The sequence below is a fragment of the Chrysemys picta genome, chromosome 25 (genome assembly GCF_011386835.1).
Source record: "Chrysemys picta bellii isolate R12L10 chromosome 25, ASM1138683v2, whole genome shotgun sequence".
NCBI lineage: Eukaryota > Metazoa > Chordata > Testudines > Emydidae > Chrysemys > Chrysemys picta.
Window position 1 is genome coordinate 880,726 of NC_088815.1, and position 25,041 is coordinate 905,766.

Consider the following 25,041-nt stretch of genomic DNA (forward strand, 5'->3'; position numbering starts at 1 on the left):
TTGTATTCCAAATGTGCGTGCGGATGTGCGCCAAGTGCAGAAAGATTTTCTTAACAGTGTCTGTTGACCCACATGTGTCATGCATCCCCTCATGCTCCCAGACAAGGTTATAATAAGCTGTGTGTATCAACACCTCTCCAGTGACCCTGATACTGCTGAGTTGTCCAGTCTGCAGTAGAGGGGTGAAAGGCAGGTTGTGGAATACAGGTAAGTAACCTCCTCTTCTTCTTTGAGTGATGGTCCCTATATGTATTCCAAATATGGGGGAGTAGTGAGCTGTGATCAACATGGAGTTGGGTGCAAGGATAAAGTGGAAGTGCAGTATCTGTTGCACGGTGTGGCACACTACAGCGTCCGCAGCCGCTCTTGGGTGAGGCGTAGTAGGCTATGAATGTGTGAATGGAATGCTGCATTGCCACCAGAGGCGGATTAAGCTTTTGTGGGGCCCTGGGCCAAAGCAAGTGGTGTCCTCTCCCACCCCTTCTGCCTGCTGTTCCCGATGTCACCCCCGCACTCTTGCCAGGAAAATGGGGTTGGGGCATGGGGGCTTGCCCTGCTCCCCATGGGCAGGCAGAATGGGGCAAGCCCCCATGCCCCAACCCCACTCCCCAGCAGCAGTGCCGGGTAGGCGGACGGAGCAGGGCAAGTGCTACCAGCTGGACCTATACAAAACTGAGGGGAATGTCCAACGTTTTGAGCCTAAAATGGTAATCAAGGATGATCGGTATGGATATTGCACTCAGTTGGTGGTGATGGCAGTGAGCTCATGAAGTGAAACGTTTCCATTTAGCCCAGTAGCAGGCCCTTCTGGATGTCCTCCAGCTTTGAGTATTGAATAGGGTAATCTAGGGGCCAGATCAGACGAGAAACATTCACATAAAAAAGAATCGGACACATCAGAAAAGGGCAGACAAATAAACAGTGACAATTTTTTAAAGTGCTTGTATATAAATGCTAAAAGTCTAAATAATAAGATGGGTGAACTAGAGTGCCTTGTGATAAAGGAGGATATTGATATAATAGGCATCACGGAAACCTGGTGGACTGAGGACAACCAAGGGGACACAATCATTCCGGGGTACAAAATATATTGGAAGGACAGAACAGGTCGTGCGACTGCGGGGGCGGGGAGTATGGAGTGGCAATATATGTGAAAGAAAATGTAGAATCAAATGAAGTAAAAATCTTAAGTGAATCCACATGTTCCATAGAATCTCTATGGATAGTAATTTCATGCTCTAATAAGAATATAACATTAGGGATCTATTATTGACCACCTGACCAGGACAGTGATAGTGACGATGAAATGCTAAGAGAAATTAGAGAGGCTATCAAAATTAAGAACTCAATGATAGTGGGGGATTTCAATTATCCCCATATTGATTGGAAACATGTCACCTCAGGACAAAATGCAGACACAAAATTTCTCGATACTTTAAATGACTGCTTCTTGGAGCAGCTGGTACGGGAACCCACAAGGGGAGAGGCAACTCTCTATTTAGTCCTGAGTGGAGTGCAGGAGCTGGTCCAAGAGGTAACTATAACAGGACAGCTTGGAAATAGTGACCATAATATAATACCATTTAACATCCCTGTGGTGGGAAGAACACCTCAACAGCCCAACACTGTGGCATTTAATTTCAGAAAGGTGAACTATGAAAAAATGAGGGGGTTAGTTAAACAGAAATTAAAAGGTACAGTGACTAAAGTGAAATCCCTGCAAACTGCATGGACCGTTTTCAAAGACGCCATAATCGAGGCCCAACTTAAACGTATACTCCAAATTAAAAAACACAGTAAAAACTAAAAAAGAGCCACCGTGGCTTAACAACCATGTAAAAGAAGCAGTGAAAGATAAAAAGGCATCTTTTAAAAAGTGGAAGTCAAATCCTAGTGAGGTAAATAGAAAGGAACATAAACACTGCCTAATTAAGTGTAAAAATGTAATAAGAAAAGCCAAAGAGGAGTTTGAAGAATGGCTAGCCAAAAACTCAAAAGGTAATAACAAAATGTTTTTTAAATACATCAGAAGCAGGAAGCCTGCTAAACAACCAGTGGGGCCCCTGGACAATCGAGATACAAAAGGAGCGCTTAAAGACGATAAAGTCATTGCGGAGAAACTAAATGGATTCTTTGCTTCAGTCTTCACGGCTGAGGATGTTAGGGAGATTCCCAAACCTGAGCCGGCTTTTGTAGGTGACAAATCGGAGGAATTGTCACAGATTGAGGTGTCACTAGAGGAGATTTTGGAATTAATTGATAAACTTAACAGTAACAAGTCACCGGGACCAGATGGCATTCACCCAAGAGTACTGAAAGAACTCAAATGTTAAGTTGCGGAACTATTAACTATGGTTTGTAACCTGTCCTTTAAATCGGCTTCTGTACCCAATGACTGGAAGATAGCTAATGTAACGCCAATATTTAAAAAGGGCTCTAGAGGTCACCCAGGCAATTACAGACCGGTAAGTCTAACGTCAGTACCAGGCAAATTAGTTGTAACAATCATAAAGAATAAAATTGTCAGACACATAGAAGAACATTGTTGGATAAAAGTCAACATGGTTTCTGTAAAGGGAAATCGTGTCTTACTAATCTATTAGAGTTCTTTGAAGGGGTCAACAAACATGTGGACAAGGGCGATCCAGTGGACATAGCGTACTTAGATTTCCAGAAAGCCTTTGACAAGGTTCCTCACCAAAGGATCTTACGTAAATTAAGTTGTCATGGGATAAGAGGGAAGGTCCTTTCATGGATTGAGAACTGGTTAAAGGACAGGGAACAAAGGGTAGGAATAAATGGTAAATTCTCAGAATGGAGAGGGGTAACAAGTGGTGTCCCCCTTGGTGGAATCTCCTTCCCTAGAGGATTTTAAGGTCAGGCTTGACAAAGCCCTGGCTCGGATGATTTAGTTGGGGATTGGTCCTGCTTTGAGCAGGGGTTGGACTAGATGACCTCCTCAGGTCCCTTCCAACACTGATATTCTATGATTCTATGAAATCCATGCTGGCTGCTAGTGATTACCACTTCGTCCTCCAGGTATTTGTAAATTTAATGTTTTATACATTGTTCTAGTAGCATCCCAGGTATCAAAGTAAAGCTGACCATCTATAGTTCAGTCTCTTTTCACCCTTTTTAAAAATGGGCACTATGTTAGCCCTTCTCCAGTCTTCTGGGACCTCTCTTGTCATCCATGAGTTTGTAAATATTATTGCCAGTGGCTCTGAGATTTCTTCAGCTAATTCCTTCAGTACCCTCAGGTGAATAGCATCCAGCTCCACTGATTTGAATTCATTCAAGTTGGTCAGAAGATCTCTGATGTGTTCTTTCCTTATCCTGATCTGTATCCCTTCCCCTTTATTGTCTATGGTAACTTCACTAGTCATCCGGTCACGTTATTTTTTGTGAGAAGACAAGAAAAGTAGGCAGTGAGCAGCTCTGCCTTCCTATCATCTTCCATTACCAGCTCACCTGCTCAATTGAGCAGCGGACCCACACCGTCCTTGATCTTTCTTTTTTGTCTGACATATTTGAAAAAACACTTCTTATTGCCTCTAACATTCCTTGCCAGCTGTAACTCATTCTTTGCCTTGGCTTTCCTGATTTTGTCCCTACACACTTGCCCATGTATACTTCAATGGTGACATGCCCCTCCTTCCATTTCCTGCATGTATCCCTTTTGGTTTTTAGATAGCTAAAAAGTTCCTTGTGCAGCCACACTGGCCTCCTGTGGCTGTTATCTTTCTTCTGTGTCAGAATAGCTTGACACAGAAGAGCCTCTAGTATTACACCTTTTAAGAACTGCCAGCCCCTTTTGACTCCTTTTCTTCAATTGGTCTTTCCATGGGACCTTGCCTACTACTTCTCTAAGCCGGTTGAATTCTGCCTTTCTGCAGTCCAGTGTCGTCCTTTTGCTGTTCTCATGTCCTCCTTTCTATCAGATCATGATCACTTCCTCCAAAGTTCCCAACCATCTTCACGTTCACAAGTAATTCATCCCGGTTGGTCAAAAACAGATCCAAAATGGACAATACGCAAGCTGTTCCCTCAACATTCTGAATCAGAAAGCTGTCTCCTACACGCTAAGAATTTGCAGGATGTATTATGTTTTGCTGCAACAGTCTTCCAACAGGTATCAGGTAAGTTAAAATCCCCATTTGGTTACCTGCAAACAGAGTACGTCACTCTCTTAGCTAAAAGACTAAGACCACACAGAAACAGGGTTCTGACTCAGGCAATGTGGCGGTAAGAGGGAATTGGAGAGGCGTCGACACGCACAGTCTATTATAACCTCGGCTGGGAACACATGATGCACGTGCAGGTCAACGGACACTGCTAAGAAAACCTGGCTCTGGCACATACGCCCTGGAATACATATAAGCACCATCACCTGAAGAATGTGTGTTTACCTCAATTTACATATAAGTAGTAAACAGGGATGACAGAACAGCAAGAAGGGGAGAACTGGTTTCTTAAAGACAAAGGACAAGCTAACACCTCTAGTCCAGTGTCATCAAAGGTGATTGGCAATCACTGGTCAAGTGGCCATTCTTTGGCAACAAAGGGGGGCAGGAACAGATCGATCTGCATTTTAGCAAGCAACAATATGGAACCTCTTTCACCACAAGACTCCAGATCCCTAGCCTCACAGTCAGAAGGAACTTTACCTAAGAGTCACCCTCAGAAAAAAATGCATTACAAAGGTTGACTGGAATATAAAAGTGAAGAGCAAAACCACCCCAGATTATCTTTCTCTCTCTCCCTCTTGATCACCTAAGAGGAAGGAACCAGCCTTTTGTCAGGATCCTGATGTGAAAATTTGGTTAGCAATGTTGCTGGGAACACATGCTAAGGATTTTACTTTGAACCAAGTCTAGTTTAAGTTTTAGCCATTAGAAAACATTATCTTTATTTCTCTTGTACCCAGTTCTGACTTTATGCAATATATTTATACTCAAAATCTCTTGTAGTTAAACAAACTTTTTAATAAAAACTAATCCAGTGCTGTGTTTAAACTGAGCTGTTTGTTAACACCATTTAAAATAGCAAGCTGTTGGATATTGACCCCTTACAGGGGTGATGAACCTATAATATCTGAACTGTCCAGAAGAGGGTTGGGCACTGCAGATCACACATTCTGGGGAAAACTCAAGACTAGGAATGTGTTGGGGTCACCCTGCAAGTAACAACCAAGGCTGCTGGAAGTCAGAGTGTGGCTGATGTGTTGCCGACAGGCCACTGGGGTCAGAATTGCTGGAGCAGGACATCAGCTATACACAGGACACTCAGGATGTAACTGTTCGGCTGTTTGTGAGCAACCCACGTTGGGAGCTACAAGAGCAAGGCATTGTGAGGCAGCCAAGGTTGCAGTGCTTGGACTGATCTGGACTGCACCCTAAACTGTGACAACTGCATCTCACGTTCATGCTCACCATCTTCCATGATCCAGCCACCAAGGTACTTGAACTGGTCAGTCCACTTTAGTCTCATTCCATTAATCTCTATGTCCAATTTCTCTGTGGCACTTCTACTGACTCTCATGCTCAGTCCTAGTCATGCTCATATATATAAGCACAATCATAAAATTATAAATGCCAGTTTAATCCTTGAGAGACTTAAAGAAAAGAACTGTTCACTAAATTACTAAAGCAAACTTACAGCACTGTGGATTTTACCACAGCTCTTAACACACTTTGTTTTCATCTTCTGGGAACTTGGTTATGTTCTGGAAGAGAAACCAGCAGTGGACAGCTAAGGAAATTTGTAAAATTAATTCACTGGCTTCCGTGTCTGAAAAGAGATGTGCAACTCTGCCCTGCATTGCACTTGTCTACATTAAGGAATTCTGTATAACTGTAGGTACACACCTGTGTGCCACACAAGAAGTTTCTTAGAAACAGAGGATTTGTCAACAGTCAGAAACTTAGCCCTAATATCAACACTGTAGTGGTGCAAACTCCTTATATCTAAACTCTCTGCAGCAGCACAAACTGGGGCTTGAATTAACTTACACCTGTATAAGCCCCACCGTGTGTCAGTGCAGCATGTCTATATAAGGAGCTGCACCACGGTGCATAACTACAGCAATGTAGCTAACCTAAAGCAAAATTTCTGAATGTAGACAAAACCTCTGTTTCCAATAAATTTCTCCATGTTTGGAACAGAGGTATCTAGCTTCAGGAATAGAAGCTCTTTCACTTTAAACAAGTCTCAAACATCTCTGGCTTAATTTATCCATCTATACAATGGGGATATTACTCCTAACACAGGCCTCAGCCTCATCATACAGTGGTAGTGGGAGGATTCACACTCACATTTGCACAAGACTTTGAGATGGAGAGTGCTATATAAATGATAAGTAGCATCCTTATGCAAAATTCTACTACCCACATGTTCAGCACAATTGATTTTTTGACTGACCGGTAAAACATTCTTAGTTTTTTTACTTTCATTACTCATTTCATTTCATTATTTGGTCAAGAGTGGAAGAGCAGCTTTTGTGTCTTGAATGGTAAACTTCCATGGCAATTTTGTCAGGCTATTCTAGCTTGAGTACATAAATATGTACACAAGAGCCAACTGTACTTCAGCTTTGGTCAGCACAAAGCCTTGTTTTTCAACAAATTGAATAGAGCAGGTCTAATGCAATTAGTTTGGTTACATACTAACGTAGCACCACAGCTTTGTGTGGTTTATTTATTTTTCTTCATTAAAATGTGATGTCATGAATTATGAGCTGTGCTCTGGCAGCTCTTGTTTTGCCTGTTACTTGGGATAATGATGAAGAAGCGATAAACAAACCTTATGCAGTTAAATGCATTAGGAGTACCAATAACAGATTTGTATAAAATGTGCAATATGTCTTCAAAATATCACCAGATGGATGTGGCTTGGCAGCACAACAACTCACTGTTGCTATTCATAGCTGGTTGTAGTGATACTGATCATGATACTGTAATTACAAGATTCAGAGGTGCCACTCTAAACACCAGGGGCCAGAGTTTTAAAGGCACCTAAAATGCAGATAGGTGCTTAGTGGGATTTTCCAAAGCACCTAGGCACCTAACTCATTTAAATCAATGGGAATTAGGAATCTAGACACTTCTGAAAATACCACTAGGGACTTATCTGCATCTTTAGGTGCCTAAACATTTTAAAATATGGCCCCTGACCCTCTGACAATATGACATTTGCACACATCTGTTTTACATACACTTCAAGTAACATGCCACTACAGTTTACTAATTCTAAATGACATGAAGCTCTTATATTTCTGCCACTAAGGAAAGAGAAGCCTCCAAGACCCATTTCAATGCAAGTCTAAAGGAAACTACTGATTTTGTTTCCATAACAGATCCATGCTGTTTGTCTCATCCATCCTGATGATGGATTCTCTACATTTCTTACCACTTTTTTTTTTAAGAACATAACGGCCATACAGGGTCAGACCAATGTCTTACGACAGTAGCCAATGCCAGATGCCCCAGAGGGAATGAACAGAACAGGTAATCATCAAGTGATCTGTCGCCTATTCCCAGCTTCTGGCAAACAGAGGCTAGGGACAACATCCCTGCCAATCCTGGCTAATAGCCATTGATGGACCTATTCTCCATGAATTTATCTAGATCTTTTTTGAACCCTGTTATAGTCTTGGCCTTCACAACAGCCTCTGGCAAAGAGTTCCACAGGTTGACTGTGCATTGGCTGAAGAAATATTTCCTTTTGTTTTAAACCTGCTGCCTACTAATTTCATTTGGTGACCCCTAGTTCTTGTGTTATGAGTAAATAACTCTTCCTTATTTACTTTCTCCACACCAGTCATGATTTTATAGACCTCTATTCACATCCTCCCTTAGGCATCCCCTTTCCAAGCTGAAAATTCCCAATCTTATTAATTCTCCTCATACGGAAGCCGTTCCATAGCCCTAAGTATTTTTGTTGCTCTTTTCTGAACCTTTTCCAATTCCAATTTATCTTTTTTGAAATGGGGTGACCACATCTGCATGCAGTATTCAAGATGTGGGCATACCATGGATTTATATAGAAGCAATATGGTATTTTCTGTCTTAATGATTCCCAACATTTTGTTAGCTTTTTTGACAGCCACTGCATATTGAGTGGATGTTTTCAGAGAACTATCCAAAATGACACCAAGATCTCTTTCTTGAGTGGTAACAGCTAATTTAGACCCATCATTTTATATCTATAGTTGGGATAATGTTTTCCAATGTGCATTACTTTGCCTTTATCAACATTGAATTTCATCTGCCATTGTGTTGCCCACTCACTCAGTTTTGTGAGATCCCTTTGGAGCTCTTCACAGTCTGCTCTGGACTTCACTATCTTGAGTAGTTTTGTATCATCAGCAAGTTTTGCTCCCACCTCACTGTTTACCTTTTTTTCCAGATATTTTATGAATATGTTGAATAGTACTGGTCCCAGTACAGACCCCTGGGGACTGACCATTTATTCCTACCTTTTGTTTCCTATCTTTTAACCAAATACTGATCCATGGGAGGACCTTCCTTCTTATACCAGGACAGCTTACTTTGCTTAAGAGCCTTTGGTGAAGGATCTTGTCACAAGTGTTCTGCAAATCTAAGTACACTATATCCACGGGATCCCCCTTTTCCATATGCTTGTTGACCCCCCCACCCCAACAAATTCTGGTATATTGGTGAGGCATGATTTTCCCTTTACAAAAACCTTGTTGACTCTTCCCCAACAAATTATGTTCATCTTAGGGTTGTCAAGTGATTAAAGAAATTAAGTATGATTAATTGTATGAGTAATCACACTGTTAAACAGAATACCATTTATTTAAATATTTTTGGATGTTTTCTACATTTTCAAATATATTAATTTCAATTACAACACAGAACACGCAGTGTACAGTGCTCACTTTTTTTTATTACAAATATTTGCACTGTAAAAAACAGAAACAGTACTTTTCAAATCACCTCATACAAGTACTGTAATGCAATCTCTATCATGAAAGTTGAACTTACAATTGTAGAATTATGTACAAAAAATAATTGCATTCAAAAATAAAACAATGTAAAACCTTAGAGCCTACAAGTCCACTCAGTCCTACTTCTTGTTCAGCCAATCACTCAGACAAACAAGTTTGGTTACAATTTGCAGGAGATAATGCTGCCCACTTCTTATTTACAATGTCACCTGAAAGTGAAAACAGGCGTTTGCATGACACTATTGTAAGCCAGCGTGGCAAAATATTTACGTGCCAGATGTGCTAAAGATTCATATGTCCCTTTATGCTTCAACCACCATTTCAGAGAACATGCATCCATGCTGACGACGGGTTCTGCTTGGTACCAATCCAAAGCAGAGCAGACCGACACATGTTCATTTTCATCATCTGAGTCTGATGCCACCAGCAGAAGGTTGATTTTCTTTTTTTGGTGGTTCAGGTTCTGTAGTTTCCACATCGGATTGTTGCTCTTTTAAGACTTCTGAAAGCAAGCATCAAGTGCTGTAGCTATTTTTAAAATTCTCACATTGGTACTTTCTTTGCATTTTATCAAATCTGCTGTGAAAGTGTTCTTAAAATGAACATGTTCAGGGTCATCATCCAAGACTGCTATAACATGAAATATATGGCAGAATGCGGGTAAAACAGAACAGGAGACATACAATTCTCCCCCCAAGGAGTTCAGTCAGAAATTTAATTAATGCATTCTTTTTTAGAAGAGCATCATCAGCATGGAAAAATTTCCTCTGGAATGGTGGCCGAAGCATGAAGGGGAATACGAATGTGTAGTGTATCTAGCACATACAGTAACTCCTCACTTAAACGTCTTCCCAGTTAAAGTTGTTTTGTTATTAAGTCGCTGTTTATTAGAGAACATGCTCATTTAAAGTTGCACAATGTTCTAATGCCCTCTACTTCCCCCCCCTCCAGCAGGCTCCACGGATCACCGTGTCCTGCCCGCTGCAATCAGCTGTTTCGCAGTATGCAGGGAGGCTGAGGGGGGAGGAATGATGACCCAGTGTGCTCGGGGGAGGGGCCTTGGGTGAAGTGGAGGCAGAACCAGGGGATGAGCACACCCCAGTACTTTGAAAATTTGGCACCTGTGGCCCCAGAAGCCTATGGCTATCTCCAGCTCTGCAGGGATATAGAGGTTCACTGCCTCTGTGTTGTGCATCCCGAGCATTCCATGCAACCTGGCAGATTAGTTCCCTTAAGAGACAACAGGTATCCCCAGCACCCTGGGGGATAGGGGGGCGTTCAGTGACTAACTGGAGCAGGCATTTGTGTGATTTGCTGCTCAAATGGCCAAAGACATCCCCACTGGTGCTTGGGAAGGATGCAGCAGAGTGTTCCTTTCTATGTGCTGCAGCTTGCCTGCTCTGCCTGGCTCCCGTGTTGAGCCCAAACCCGCAGAGCTTATACGAGGAGAACTCTGCAGGCCGATGAGTGGGGGTGTTGTTGGCCCACTACCTCACCAGAGGATATTCACAACTGTGAGTCAAACTGCACATAAGGTCTTTTGTCTGGCAAAAAAAGTTTCCCTGGAACCTAGCCCCCCCATTTACATTAATTCTTATAGGGAAATTCACTTAACATCATTTTGCTTAAAGTCACATTTTTCAAGAACAAAACTACAATGTTAATTGAGGAGTTACTGTAAATACTTTGCAACGCCGGCTACAAAAGTGCCGTGCGAATGCCTGTGCTCACTTTCAGGTGACATTGTAAATAAGAAGCAGGCAGCATTATCTCCTGAAAATGTAAACAAACTTGTTTGAGTGACTGTCTGAACAAGAAATAGGACTGAGTAGACTTATAGGCGCTAAAGTTTTGCATTGTTTTGTTTTTGAGTGCAGTTAGGGAACAAAAAAAATATCCACATTTGTAAATTACACTTTCACGATAAAGAGATTACACTATAGTACTTGTATGAGGTGAACTGTAAAATACTATTTCTTTTGTTTACCATTTTTACAGTGCAAATATTTGTAATCAAAAATAAATATAAAGTGAGCACTATACACTTGGTACTGTGTTGGAACTGAAATCAATTTATTTGAAAACATAGAAAAACATCCACAAATATTTCATAAATTTCAATTTTATTGTTTAACAGTGCAATTAATCAAGATTAATTTTTTAATTGTGATTAATTTTTTTTAATCACTTGAGTTAACTGCAATTAATTGACAGCCCTAATTCATCTATGTGTCTGACAATTCTGTTCTTTACTATAGTTTCAAACAGTTTGTCCGGTACTGAAGTCAGGCTTACTGGCATGTAATTGCCGGAATCATCTTAGGAGCCCTTTTTAAAAACTGGCATCACATTAGTTATCCTCCAGTCATTTTTCAGCCACTAATATAATTTTAAGAACATAATAGCTATTAAAGATGGGAGAGACCATGCTAAACTAACTCCAAGCCATGCTAATGCAGGATTGTTCATTGCAATGCCTCTGTCAGTTCTTTTTCTAGGATAGTTTTAAATGTTTCAAGCAATGGTGTTTCCACCCATTCCCTCAAACCTATTCTAGTCTTCTAGATCTCATCACTATCAATTTTTCCCATTACTCGCTTTCATTTTATCCTTACTGGTTATCCATTATTTTACCATATACAATTTTACATCTTAAATTTACACTGTAAATATTTAAAGATAATGCTCCCTCACACTTTAGCTGTAGCTCAGTCAAGTCTTACAGTACACCTGGATTTAATTCTTTTCATTCTTTCTTCACGTGATAATCCCTCCAGCCCTGGTACTTGTTGCTCCTCTCTTAAACCTCTCACCTTTCTGATAAGGTGCTCAAAAATGAATTAGATATTCCCTTCTCTTGTGATGTGTTCCCTTGTTGTACTCACCCCAAAATCATAAAGGCTTTCTGACTGCCAGACTGCATTGCAAACTCTTATTAAACTGCCTGTCCCCTGTCACTTTCTTCATTCCTGTTTCCAAGGCCCTTCCCCCCCCCTTCTAGTTTGGAGGCCATTTCCCCATATATCTATCTATCTATAGTTGCATTCTTCCAAGCTGAACCTCATGCAAATTCCTGTACCCATATCTAATCTCACTACATTCATTTATTTTATCTTTGTCCTCACTAAGTTTTAATTTCTACTAATTTATTATCTACAACTGTCTGACATGCAGTGTTTTCTCCTCCTCCTCACCCCTAATCACTATGGTATCCCAGGTTTCAGAGTAACAGCCGTGTTAGTCTGTATCCGCAAAAAAGAAGAACAGGAGTAGTGGTATCCCACTAACCTCTCCCCATTATGTGATATTTTACCTCAGGCCCAGTCTATACAGAGCTATCAAACTGAATCAGTTCCTAAATCCATTTAGTTAAATTGGGATAAACACACTGTGTGAATACTATCAATTTAAGATTGCCTTTTATCAATATAAACTGATATTAGGTACTACACAGCACTGAACCTGTTTACAAGCACTTCATTTTGGAAGGTTTACTTCACAGCCATAACAGATAAAAGCTTAATTTTATTAAGTTAAAGATTACATTCTCCAGAAGCTAACAGGCAAGCCCCCTGCTAATCAGGAAATAGTTCCTAGTAACTATCAGCAACTGGATTGTCAACCCCTGCCCCTTCTCTCAGTACAAAGTGCTTCATATGAGATACCAGTTACTCTCACTGTAAAACTGCATTACAGAAACTCCTTCCTTCAATAGTGACCCATAACAGAGGAGTTCTTTTCCCCAAGTCTCGTTCCCTTCTGAGATCAGAAAGATCTGTTTCTTACTACAACTGTTGTATAGAATCTAGCATTTGCTCAATGAGTAGTGCCTACATTTATGACTTAGATATACAGTGGCTGATGAGAGAAAACCAACTGATGTATATTTATTAGCATTTGCAAAAAAGTGAAAGGAAATTAAGTTTTTTTCCTACCTTCTGGGGTAAGTTTGTTTGGGGGTGGGGGAGGAAAGGATGGACAAACAAAGCCGATCCCTACCAGTATGGATATTGGAAAGATCTCTATATTCAATAATCAACTCCTACTAGATGTCATCTTTAATTTGTGAAGTGTGAATGAGACAAAACACTTGTGCTAGTGGAACAGAGTAGTGAACTGGCATGTATCAGAATTTTCAGGTGTAGGTAAGGTTTTAAAATAAGCTATACGTTCACATGCAGACTAGCTCACTAATCAAGCTGGCCCTCACTTACACAGACACTTCCATGCATATACAGGTCTGTGGGGGAAGCTTCACATTTAAAGTGAGTTGTGCATGAAAGCAGGAGCTGGAAACAGCATGAAAGAGAGAGCAGGTCCACCTGAAGCTTACTCCCTGTAAGGCTGGTATGCTCCATGGCCTGAGAGGCTGTCAAACAGTTCTGCTCAGAGCATGGAACAGAAAAGCAGGAGGCAGACAGTCAGACAGGAGCAGATGACAAACCTGCAGGATTCTGATGATGACCATCCTTTTTATTTTCTGGAGCCCTGGCTCAGAAGAACAGGCATCTCTCTAAGATTCTACCTTGTACTACCGTAGCACACAAGCCCTAAGCTTGATCTCCTTGGATGGGTCTTAAATTACCCCTTACACCAAGAAGCATAGGGCCAAATTTTCAAAGGTATTCTGTTGCCTAAAGGTGCAGACAGATGCCTAATTGAATTTTCAAAAGCACTGAAGTAGGCCTACACTATTTCAATGCTTTTGAAAATTCCACCAGGCACCTATTTGCACTTTTAGACACCAAAATACCTTTGAAAACCTGGCCCAGAGTCTCCTTCTGGCTCTGTTTTCTCTGTGATGATTTTTCTATAAATTTTTGCCCAACTTATTCAGAAGGGATGCAACCAGATTGCATGCATCCCCTTCCCAACTAACTTGCACCAGAAGTTAATTTTATCCAGGTCTAAAAATGAGTTTGTCTCTCTCCCCAGCAGCAGAACAGCACAAAGGAAAACCCCGCTCCAGGGGCATCAGGCTCCATTCAACCTTACCCCTTCTGACACAGTTATCTGAGCTCAAAGAAAAAAGAAAAAATCCTCACTTGATCTACCCAGAGACTTAGCCAGCTGAAGCAAAGAAGCATCTGCATGAGGGACCACCAGACACCGATGGCCCTCTGGGCCCCAATGGTGGGTGGGTGGGGGTTTGTGCGTGTGTCCCCAAAGTAAAAACTTTAGACACACACCCAGTGCTAACTGTTCCAACCCTTTCCTTCCAGTCTCTGACTTCTGTCCTTCACCCACACACCTGCCTCCAACACCTCTCCTTTGGCTGTTTAAAATTTTGTGGATAGGTTTTCATGGGGAGGGGATAAAACAACAGAAGAAACGGAATGAACAAGATAGTCATAGGCCTGGTCCCACTAAGTCCCCAAATCTGACTAAGGTACGCAAATTCAGCTACGTTAATAACGTAGCTGAATTCGAAGTACCTTAGTCCGAACTTACCGCGGTCCAGACGCGGCAGGAAGTCTCCCCCCGTCGATGCCGCGTACTCCTCTCGGCGAGCTGGAGTACCGGCGCCGACTGTGAGCACTTCCGGGATCGATCCGGGATCGATTTATCACGTCTTAACCAGACGCGATAAATCGATCCCAGAACATCGATGGTGTGCCGCCGGACCCGCCGGTAAGTGAAGACAAGGCCATAGGCTAACACATTGTTCCCTCTACTTTGTCTCTCATCCCATCCCCTCCCTCATCTATTCAGACTGTAAACTCTTTGGGGCAGGAGCTGTCTCTTATCCTGTTTGCGCACAGTGCCCAACCGAACAAGACCCCAATCTGGGCTGGGTGCTGTAGTTATCTTAATAGAAAAACAATACCATGACAGGCTATAAGGAAGTCAAGTCACCAGGCCTTCCTCCCTGCCTAAATTACAGCCAGGCTGTCTGACCACACCCTCCATTTGCAGCAAGGGACCCTAATCACTTCCTGTGTGCCAACATCAGAGGCTGGAAAAATGCTAAGGACAGAGGGGAGGATAGTATGTATTTACTGTTATGTGTCTATTAAAGGTAGTTGTTTTTTTTTTAAATAATTTAATAGGAAAAATCCTCCTCCTGTTTCAATTTTAAAGAAAGATTTACTACGATAAGGTTAATTTCCTATATGTAGTGTTACAACTACCACTAAGAGCATCTGAAAATATATACATCAAATACACCAGTTATTTTCTATAGTGATAGTTTTTGTAAGGCACCCACATGCACTCTACAAAGCTTATTTTTCTTGACTACTATAAAGGTGCTTCTGTTCATAAGAAAAAGAATCTGAAGTTAGCAGATAGATTTCTGAAGACAGATGGGCTGCTAACAAACACACTGGTTTAGTTTCCCAGCATTTCTGTAAGTAGCAGCATAACTTTCATTCACCGGGGACTGATTCCCTCTTCCTCGATACTCTCATTTTTTTGACTTTGTCAAGATTTCTGTAGTACTTGTTTAGAAGCAAACAATAGAATTAAGTAGATGCCATACTCTCATTATGAAGGCACATAGTAGCAACCTCACAGGTATGACAGCATAGTAAAATGGGCTGAAAATGAGTTATAAAGTCCTCTTCTGCTTCTGAAAGTAGGTGGTCAGTATTAAGTTTCAAACTGGGTTAGTTTTCCTATCCTTTGTTTTTTCTGTATAGTTTGCCTAATTTCTTCATTAATTTTTAATAGGCAGCCCTACATCCTGGGACTCTGGATGAAAATTGCCTTGGAGTCAATTTTTTCATGATTAAACGATCTCTGAAGAAACACTGTATCTATACAACTTTGGTGGTGCAATGAGTAGCTTTAAAAAAAAAGGTGTTGGATTTAGGATATTAGCCACTATTCATATAAGAGGATAATTGTTTTCAAACCTGACTGGACTGGGGTGGGAAGTACAGTTTTCTGGTTGATTACATCCTTCAATGAAGGGTTCATGTACAGCTGCTGGAAGATGAAATAAAATCAAAGTGCCACCAGCTAATCTTGATTAAGATTTATCTGGCAAATTAGTGGAGATAAATTGCTATAAGGCCACTGAGTCAGCAATTTAAATTTAAAGGATGAAACTTACTAGCTTCCTTTGCTTAAAATGTTCACTTTGGTAGAAAAATTATACTACTTCCTCTAAGTCTCTGGTACCCCGTGCATTTCCTGAATACTTTATTTCATTTTGGGGAAGTTATACAGGAGGTCAGACTAGATGATCACAATGGTCCCTTGGGGTTTTGGAATCTATTAATCTGATGGGGTAGAGGCTAAAGGTGTTTCACTTTGAAAAAAGTGTGTTCTTAACTCAAGTTAACTAGGATTTTAACTCAAGTTAGCTAAGACAAGCAGTCTGTAGCTTTCACGTGTGTTAGCAGACCAAGTTAAAGACCAGAGGGAAGCCTACGGTTACCCTGGGTTGACCGGCTAATTCATGTGAAAACTAAACTGACTTGTCTTCACTAAGTTTTTACCTCGTGTTAGCTAACTCGAGTTAACTCCCCTCTTTTTTACCTAGTGAAAACAAAGCCATAGGGCGGGATCTGCTAAAACATTTAACTAACTTAGGGGCACAAGATGAACTGACTTTCAATGGCGCTTGTGCTCTCAAGTCTCAAACACTTTTTAAATGCCCACCCTAAAGCACTATTGATCAGGCCTCTTTCAAATTAAAGATGGGAATACTTACTTCTGCCCTTCTATTTCTGCCAGTTCCACCTTTGCATGCATGCACACACATGCCTGATTTGCACACCATTATCAGGGAAGTAGGGGACTAAAACATCCCCAGATTAAACCTGTTTAGCAACAATATTAAATACCAGACTCAACAGGGTCCCTCAAACTTCTCATCACAAACAAACCATACATTGCATCAATTGTTGACAATGTGTTTTTCATAATTCAGTTGCCTTAAGTAGAAAGGCAGGTTTCACCATGAAACCTGCAGCTGAAATAGGATAATGGACTGCCACTCAGTACAGCTACTTTTTAAAGTCTCCAGCATATAACAAGTTACTTGACTCAAGAGGGAGGACATCAAATTTGGAGCATGGCCAAAAGTTATAAAACCAGATTTAAAGCCTTTTCAGCAGTGATGTATTCAGGGCCGGCACAACCCATTAGGCGACCTAGACGGTCGCCTAGGGCGCTAACATTTGGGGGTCCGGATCTTCGGCCGCCCCGGTTGGCGGCGGTATTTCAAGGGTGGGACCTTCTGCCGCCTAGGGCGGCAAAAAAGCTGGCAGTGCTCCTGGATGTATTCTCCCCCACACACACTTTTTTAAAAAAACAAAACAAAAAAAACACACACACACAGATGAACTAATTAAGGGACTCAGACCAAGACTGTCAAGTTTCATCCTGATATAAGTCTCCTCCTTTTAGGGAAATTATAAAAGTGTGACTATTTATACAACTGCCACATATGTAAATTAGCCTTCCTACAATGGTAACATATGCAGAGGAATCAAATTTTAGCAATTATTTAACATCAGTAATGTTGAACTAGCAGCAGAGTTTCAGATCAAACAGACTGATTTATTTGGAAAACCTATCCCTTTTGGCATCAACACCAAAGTGTTCCAGTCAGTGCAAAGTGAACTGTAAAGTATTTCAAATGTTTCATATCATTTTGCGGAAGTTAAAACAGAAAAATATGCTAAATATTTGGCATTTACTCACAATATGCAGTTTTAAATCACCCATTGAGAACCATTTGGTATGGGGGCAGAGGGATAGCTCAGTAGTTTGAGCATTGGCCTGCTAAACCCAGGGTTGTGAGCTCAATCCTTGAGGGGGCCACTTAGGGAACTGGGATAAAAATCTGGGGATTGGTCCTGCTTTGAGCAGGGGGTTGGACTAGATGACCTCTTGAGGTCCCTTCCAACCCTTATGTTCTATGATTATATGAGTGTGCTTGCCCATATTTACTAAAAGTACATACCAATTGGAAGTGAGAGATTACTAAAGCCGATTTGCTCTAAGTGCTTTCTCCACAGTAGCTTCCTAAACTAAATATATATAATAGGTATCACCTACATTCAGAGGTAATTTTAACATAGGCATGTAATATCTTGAACACCAAACTTGTTTCACATGCTGGACAGTGCTCCCAGAGTAAGGACCGGTCTTCAAAATAACTGCATAAACAGGATGGGGAAGGCAATATTAAATCATGTTGGGTTTTTTCCCTGTTTGGATTTAAAATGTATATGCATACACATATTCCCTATCATACTAGCCTTGCCTGTGTGGACAGAAAAATGTATTATAGCCATAACTGACCATAAACTTGAGCTTTGTGTTAGACTTAAGTCAGAACGGTTTCTGTACAAACAACTTTCCCGTAATAAAGATTCATTTTTATTCAAATATTCTTTGGTGCTGACTCACTCGTCACCTTGTTCAAAAAGCTTTACACTTCTGTGACTCAGTTTGCTCACCTGTAAAATGATGTACATAACTCTCAAGATGCTTTATTGCTTAGAAAGTGATTTGAGAGGCTCTGAAAAACTTCGTGCCAAGTATTAAAACACAAAACAGATACAACCCAGTTATAAATTCTAAATTCAAATTAACAAGAATTATAACATATTAACCAAATTCTATTAAGTAAAGTTATACTGCAAACAAGGAGTTATTTGCATCAGTTTATAAGGAAGCAGGCTTAAGTTTTCAAGAGTAACTAGTAATATTGTATGTGCAACTTGAAACTGCGAAGGTTTTTGATTTTCAATGATCAGATATGCAGCACTTGTGAACATTAGACCCCCCTTTCAGGTACCTCAAGCTGGGAACCCCATATTCAAAATCAGTAGTTGGCTTTGAAAGTGCAGGCCAGTGTTACGAGAAAACCTTATCTGTAGTCGTTCTCAGAAAGCAAAAGTTTTAACTGACATTTACTCCTGAAATAAGGACACCCTTTTATAGATAAGGCCAGAAGGGACCACTGATCATCTAGTCTAGCCTCCTGTGTAATACAGGCCACAGAACTTCCCTGAATCAGTTCCCCGTGATGATCCAGCCCTCACTTTTGCCCCTTCTTTATTAACCCTTTGGAAAAACACCAGCTGAAAAACAGCTTAAATAAAAAGGGATCTTAGTGTTTTCCTGCAATTCAATCTCCTCAGGTCAACAGGAGACCCAGAACTGTTAAGGTGGAGAACACTTAAGGTGCCATATCAACATTTCTGGATTAGTTTCACAACCTGTGTCTGCCCTTTACCACTTCAGAAACCAGAAAATAGCAAGAGCTGGAAATGGATAAGCCAGAGAGATGAAGAGCAACATTACTTCCAAAAACAGGGATCTATTGTAAAATATGGAGAAAGTACTCTTACTCATGAGAGAAATTCATATAGGCATTCCTATTTCTAGCAGATAATTCACAGAAAGTGAATAAAAATATAAAATCCCTCTGGATTTCGTATTGCTTGAGGCCAGAACTTGTGTGTGTAAAAAGCAGTGCCTATAAGTGGCATTCTTTGTAACTCTAAAGAAGTGTAGGATCTCCTAGCATAGAAACAGATCTCGTAATAAAGTGGAAGAGTTTAATTCCAAATAAGCAGTAAGCAACTATAGCAAACATCTGAGAAGCCACACAATCTTCACAAAAAGAACAGGAGTACTTGTGGCACCTTAGAGACTAACAAAGGTATTTCAGCATAAGCTTTCGTGGGCTACAGCTCACTTCTTCAGATGCATACAGTGAAACACACAGACAGAAGATATTTATACATACAGAGAACATGAAAAGGTGGAAGTACGCATACCAATTGTAAGAGGCCAATCAATTGGGTTGAGCTATCAGTAGCAGCAGAAGAAAAAACTTTGAAGTGATAATCGAGATGACCCATAGAAGGTGTGAGAACTTAACATGGGGGGAAAAAAATTCCATTAGTGTAATGACCCAACCATTCCCAGTCTCTGTTTAGACCCAAGTTAATTGTGTCTAATTTGCATATTAATTTGAGTTCAGAGTCTCTCTTTGGAATCTGTTTTTGAAGTTTTTTTGTTGCAAAACTGACACCTTCAAGTCTGCCACTGAGTGATTAGAGAGGTTGAAGTGTTCTCCCACTGGTTTTTGAATGTTATGATTCCTGATGTCAGATTTGTGTCCATTTATTCTTTTGTGTAGAGACTGTCCAGTCTGGCCAATGTACAGGAATCATAACATTCAAAAACCAGTTCAGTTTGAATAGAAGCCACCACATTTGGTTACACATTTATTCTACAAGTGTGGAGAAAGGATGACAAGTACAAATTCTCAGATTAAATTGTGTATGTGAGAGATCCATTCACATGTACAAATCCAATGCCTCATTTGCTTAAGGAGTTAGCAAAACTATATTCAGACCACACAGGTTTTTTTTAAAAACTCTTTTAGATGTTATAACTTGCATAACAGCATTCAAAGAAATCTCTTTATTTGAATGGAACAGAAACATCTCCCCGTTTCAAGTCAGACCTGCCTCTTCACCAGGAAATAGTAGCCTTCACAGAATGATTAAGTTTTGCTCAATTAAATACCATTTTTAAAAAAACAGTTCTATTTGATACACAACTAAATCAAATTCTGACACTGGATTTAAACAATTCTGTAAATGTATCAGGAATAACCTTTCCTGTAGTAACTGGATTTAAACTACAGAAATGTTATCCCCGGAACATTTACACAAATGTTGGCTATGTACATGCTCTGGGGTCTGAACACTAGTGAAGAGGCTTTGATTCTTCATTCTATACTATTCAGCTTCTGGAATATAAATGTGAGCTACAGGATTCATAATAATTTCCTCAGTTATAGCTATGTTTCACACCAAAATTTACAAAAACCGATTTCACTTGTCATACTGACTCACACTATTGTGTAATGTGAAACATTTAGCCACATGCATTCATTAACTGCTCAATAAGGAACAAGACAAGCATATGCAGGACTTGACGTCTGCCAGGCACCTATCATCTAGAGATTTATATCCCAGCCTCCTTCCTTTTCCTGACAGCTGCTGGTGGGCAAGTACCAGGGGGTTTCTCCTGGACCCTTTTGGTGGATGTTCTCCTCCCCACTTGAAAATCTTTCATATCTATTTTGAGGCTGAAGTAGAGGACTAAAACCCACCAGGAAGGCACAGGAGAAACCACCCCCAATTGCATAGTACAAGTCCTGCTCCTATGCAACCAGCTGTCTAGAAGCGAAGAGAACTGGGATTTATCAAGCTGCTGTTTCTGGACACATTTTAGGGGTTCTTTCCCATAGTCTAGTAGGTAGCTGAAAAATGTAAAGTTCAACCCCCTCTAGCTGCTTAAAAAGAATGAATTCCTGCCTCCCCCACACACCTGCAGCAGTCAGGTCTGTTTGAAAGAAGGGAATATGAAGCAGGATCTGCTAGTCTACTCCTCCAGCAGTTTGTTTTGGGGTCGTTGTCGTCCTACGTCACTCCAGTATCTTCCTTTGCTGCTCCTTACTTTACCAAGCAGTCTCTTAATTAACTTGATATTCTCAGTTTTACTGCTGCCCACATGGTATTGAATACAAGCACTGAACCTGGTAAGTTTTGTAACCGCCACTCTACTGCTTCTTGAAGCAGGAACAGACCTGTGATTCCACAGAAGCAGTATAGCTTATGTAGATACCCAATACCTCAGTAGGCAAGGTCTTGTTTTCATCTCTGAGAAAGGTTTTTCAAGCCCTGGGTATACTAAACCAAATCCAGCCGCCTCCCCCGCACACACACACACACTCCTATTAAACTTCAGAAATAAAACATATCTGGACACAGACAAAAAGACAAAAAAAAAACCAAAACCTTTTTGTAACCATTGTTCTTCAAAATGTGTTGCACATGTCCATTCCAATGTACGTGTGTGAGTGCCCCGAGCACAGTTGACAGACATTTCTCTCTCAGCAGTATCCATTGGGTCAGCTCTAACGCCCCCTGTTGTCGTGTGCTCATAGCACCAGTATAAACGGGCCTCGCCGAACTTACCCTCCTTCAGTTTCTTCTGATCGACCGCCTCCAAAGAGGCAACAGAAGGTGCATTTTGGAACAGACGCGCAACACATCGTGAAGAACAGTTACAGAAAGGTTAGTAACCGTTTTTCTTCGAGTGCTTGCACATATCCCTTCCAATGTAGGTGACTTACAAGCAGCTGCCTCAGAGGTGGGTTCAGAGATCAAGGGCAACCTGACTGCAATACAGCCCAGCCAAAATAGTTTCTGGCCTGTTGTGAGATGGCATATAGCGTGGTGAACATATGAACCGACAATCAGGTTGTCACCCTGCAGATGTCCTGCATTGGAACCTGTGGTTAAAAAAGCTGTGGAAGAAGCTTGAGACATTGTAGAGCCATTAGGTTAGCCAGGGTGAGATGCCTTGATACATGAAGTGATCCACAATGAGATTCTCTGTGGCGAAATGGTGAGACCTTTCATTCTTTCTGCATCGCTATAACAACTGAGTGGATCTGTGGAATGGTTTGGTCCTTTGTATGTAGAAGGCCAGGGCATTGAAGTCGTAACACCCCAGCAGCGTCTGCTGGTTTGCTATATGAAGTTGCAGGCCCCCTGAAGAGTAAGCCTTGCGCCCAAGGAGGTCCAGCTTCTTAGGGTCCTTTGCCTTGGGCAGAGAGCTTGACCCTCACTGGCAGTCTTGCACATTGGCCACTGCAACCACCAATGAACCCAGAGGAAAAGAGGTAAAGAGGAACTTATACCCCCTTGGCCAGAACAAAGTATTTACACGCCGAGTGTTTTGCTGTTGATGGAAGGGAGGCAGGGGTTTGCAGTAGTGCCTTAACAGGGTCCACAATGGCATTGTGTAGAAGCAAAGCAACTCTGGACAGGACCACTGACCACAGAATATCCATGAGGCCGTGTCACCTCCTTAACCACCTCCCTTGGACCCCTAGGTTTGAGGCTACCCATTTCAGTAGGTCTTGGTATGCCTTGTGGTCATCTGGAGGTGGGGAGACCGCAGATGCCACTGTGGCTTCATCCAGAGAGTATGAAGAGGAAGCTAAACCCAGATGAGGAGCCTGAATCGGTGTCCACGGGAGCCTCAGGGGCTTCCTCTTGGGGTCTGGTTCCAGGGTCGGTACCAGAGTCTGGTTCCAGGGTGTGTCTACACAGTATTAGGGATACTGTAGCCTCCAAGATGACCGAATAAGATCACCTTGAAGGGGTCCCTTGCGGTGGACGAAACCCCCACGGGTTCCAAAAAGGCAACTGTACGGTGGTTGGGCCCCATGGGTATGGTGGCCAGGCACCCAGAGGTCCTGATGAACTCAGTGTCGTGATGGACTGGGAACACCAAGATCGGTCACTTTGGTGGGGGAATACTAATCCTCCTCCGAGTCCGATGAGGATGAAGAGATGCGTTGCGGAGATCACGGCGGTGCCGTGCCAGTGGGTGCTGGAGAAGGCTGCCTGGGGCACCTTGAGGCTGTCAACGAGGATTTCCTCTTGGACAGCTGACACACTGACTGTCTAGGTACTGGCATCAATTCCCTGCTGTTTGGGGTCACTGGCGGTGCCAAGCCCTGACTATCCGGGGAGCCTGGTACCGGCAGGGTCAAAAGATCCCTGGCAGCCGCAAATGCTTCAGGGATCGACGGGACCAAAAATTGGCCAGTACAACGGGCTTGAGTGGGCATTGTAGGATGCTGTGGAACCAAGGCTATGGGCACCTGGCAACATGGTACCGGGGATGAAGAGCAGCCCGGCATGGGTCTCGTTCTCCCAGTCTTTATCCTTTGGCACTAGAAACCAGCTCTTCTCCTGGTGCTTCTTAGGCACTGGCGAAGACGATCAGTGCCGAGGGACCTGTGTTAATAGAGGAGCACTCTGCAGCGAGGCTGAAGCTGCGGGTCCGAGGCCAGTCTGAAGGCTGCCTCCATGAGGAGGACCTTCAAGTAAGAAGCGTGGTTCTTCTAGCTCCAGGGCTTGAATTCTTTACAAATTTGGAAGCAGTCTTTCCTACAAGCTTCCCCTAAACACTTGAGACAGTTCGAGTGCGGATTGTTCAAAGGCATAGACTTGCTGCATGAAGGCAAGTCTCGGCACCAGGACAAAGGACAACTCTGCTAGCTATGGACAGAGGCGTCCAAACTATCTAACTACTCTACTACCTACCCTAACTACTAAAAACTATGAGAACTATTTACACTAAAGATTAGAAAACCATTAAGGGAGGAGATTGCCAGCAACGATCACGGGCAGTAAGAAGGAACTGAAGGAGAGCAGGGTCGGCAGGGCCCCTTATACCGGTGCTATGAGCATGCAACACCAGAGCGCGTTCGAGCCAATCAACGGATACCGCTGAAGGAAAAATTTCCAGCAACTGGGCTCGGTGTGCACACACACTTACATTGAAATGGATATGTGCAAGCACTCAAAGAAAGTGGTCAGATTTTAATGCCATGAGAGGCAATTATGGTCATCTGGTCAGAATTCTGCACAAAGCAGGACAGATAATTTCACCAAGTGATTCCTGCATCAAGCCCGTAACTTCTTGTAAAGCTATAGCACACTTTAGAAAGCCATCCATCAATCCCAATCTAAAATGTGCTAATGTTACCCATTATTCTGAATGGGAGTAAAATCACACTGAAGTTCAGTTTCCTTACCTCTTATTGACCTCATCAAGTTCTGCTCTTAGCTTTCCTATTTCAATCTGCAGTTTGGCCCTCTCTCTTGCCGTCTCATCCAGAACTCTTCGGGCATCAGCCAGCTCAGATTCATAGAGGGTCTTGACTCCACTCACCTAAGATACGGAAAGAAATAGATACAGTGATTATCCTAAAGACTGAATTTCAAAGTAAAAAAAAAATAAGTTTTATTTCAATGAAATCTCTATTTATGAAAGTGACTAATGGCTTTCTTGATTCTTGTCTTAAAACAAGAAAGATACACCATGCTACTCTGAACAGAAAGCATGGACCTACTGTTTAGAAGTGATCCATTCCTTTAATTAAGGATTTATTTAAAGAACAAAAATAGAGAAATGAACGTTCACATGTTTACGGCACCCAAGTCTAAGAACCAAACTGAAGTGGATTAAGCCCTAGGATCAGATACTATCTATTCCCATTTACT

General features: G+C 41.8%; 1 protein-coding gene across 1 annotated transcript in view; it reads right to left on the reverse strand.

Annotated features, from left to right (window-relative positions):
* LMNB2 (lamin B2) overlaps positions 1 to 25,041 on the reverse strand; it is a 93,552-nt gene that overhangs the window by 26,592 nt on the left and 41,919 nt on the right. The window contains exon 2 of the mRNA XM_065578399.1: positions 24,573 to 24,709. Coding sequence (XP_065434471.1) covers positions 24,573 to 24,709 — 137 coding nt within the window. The remainder of the gene's footprint in view (positions 1 to 24,572; positions 24,710 to 25,041) is intronic.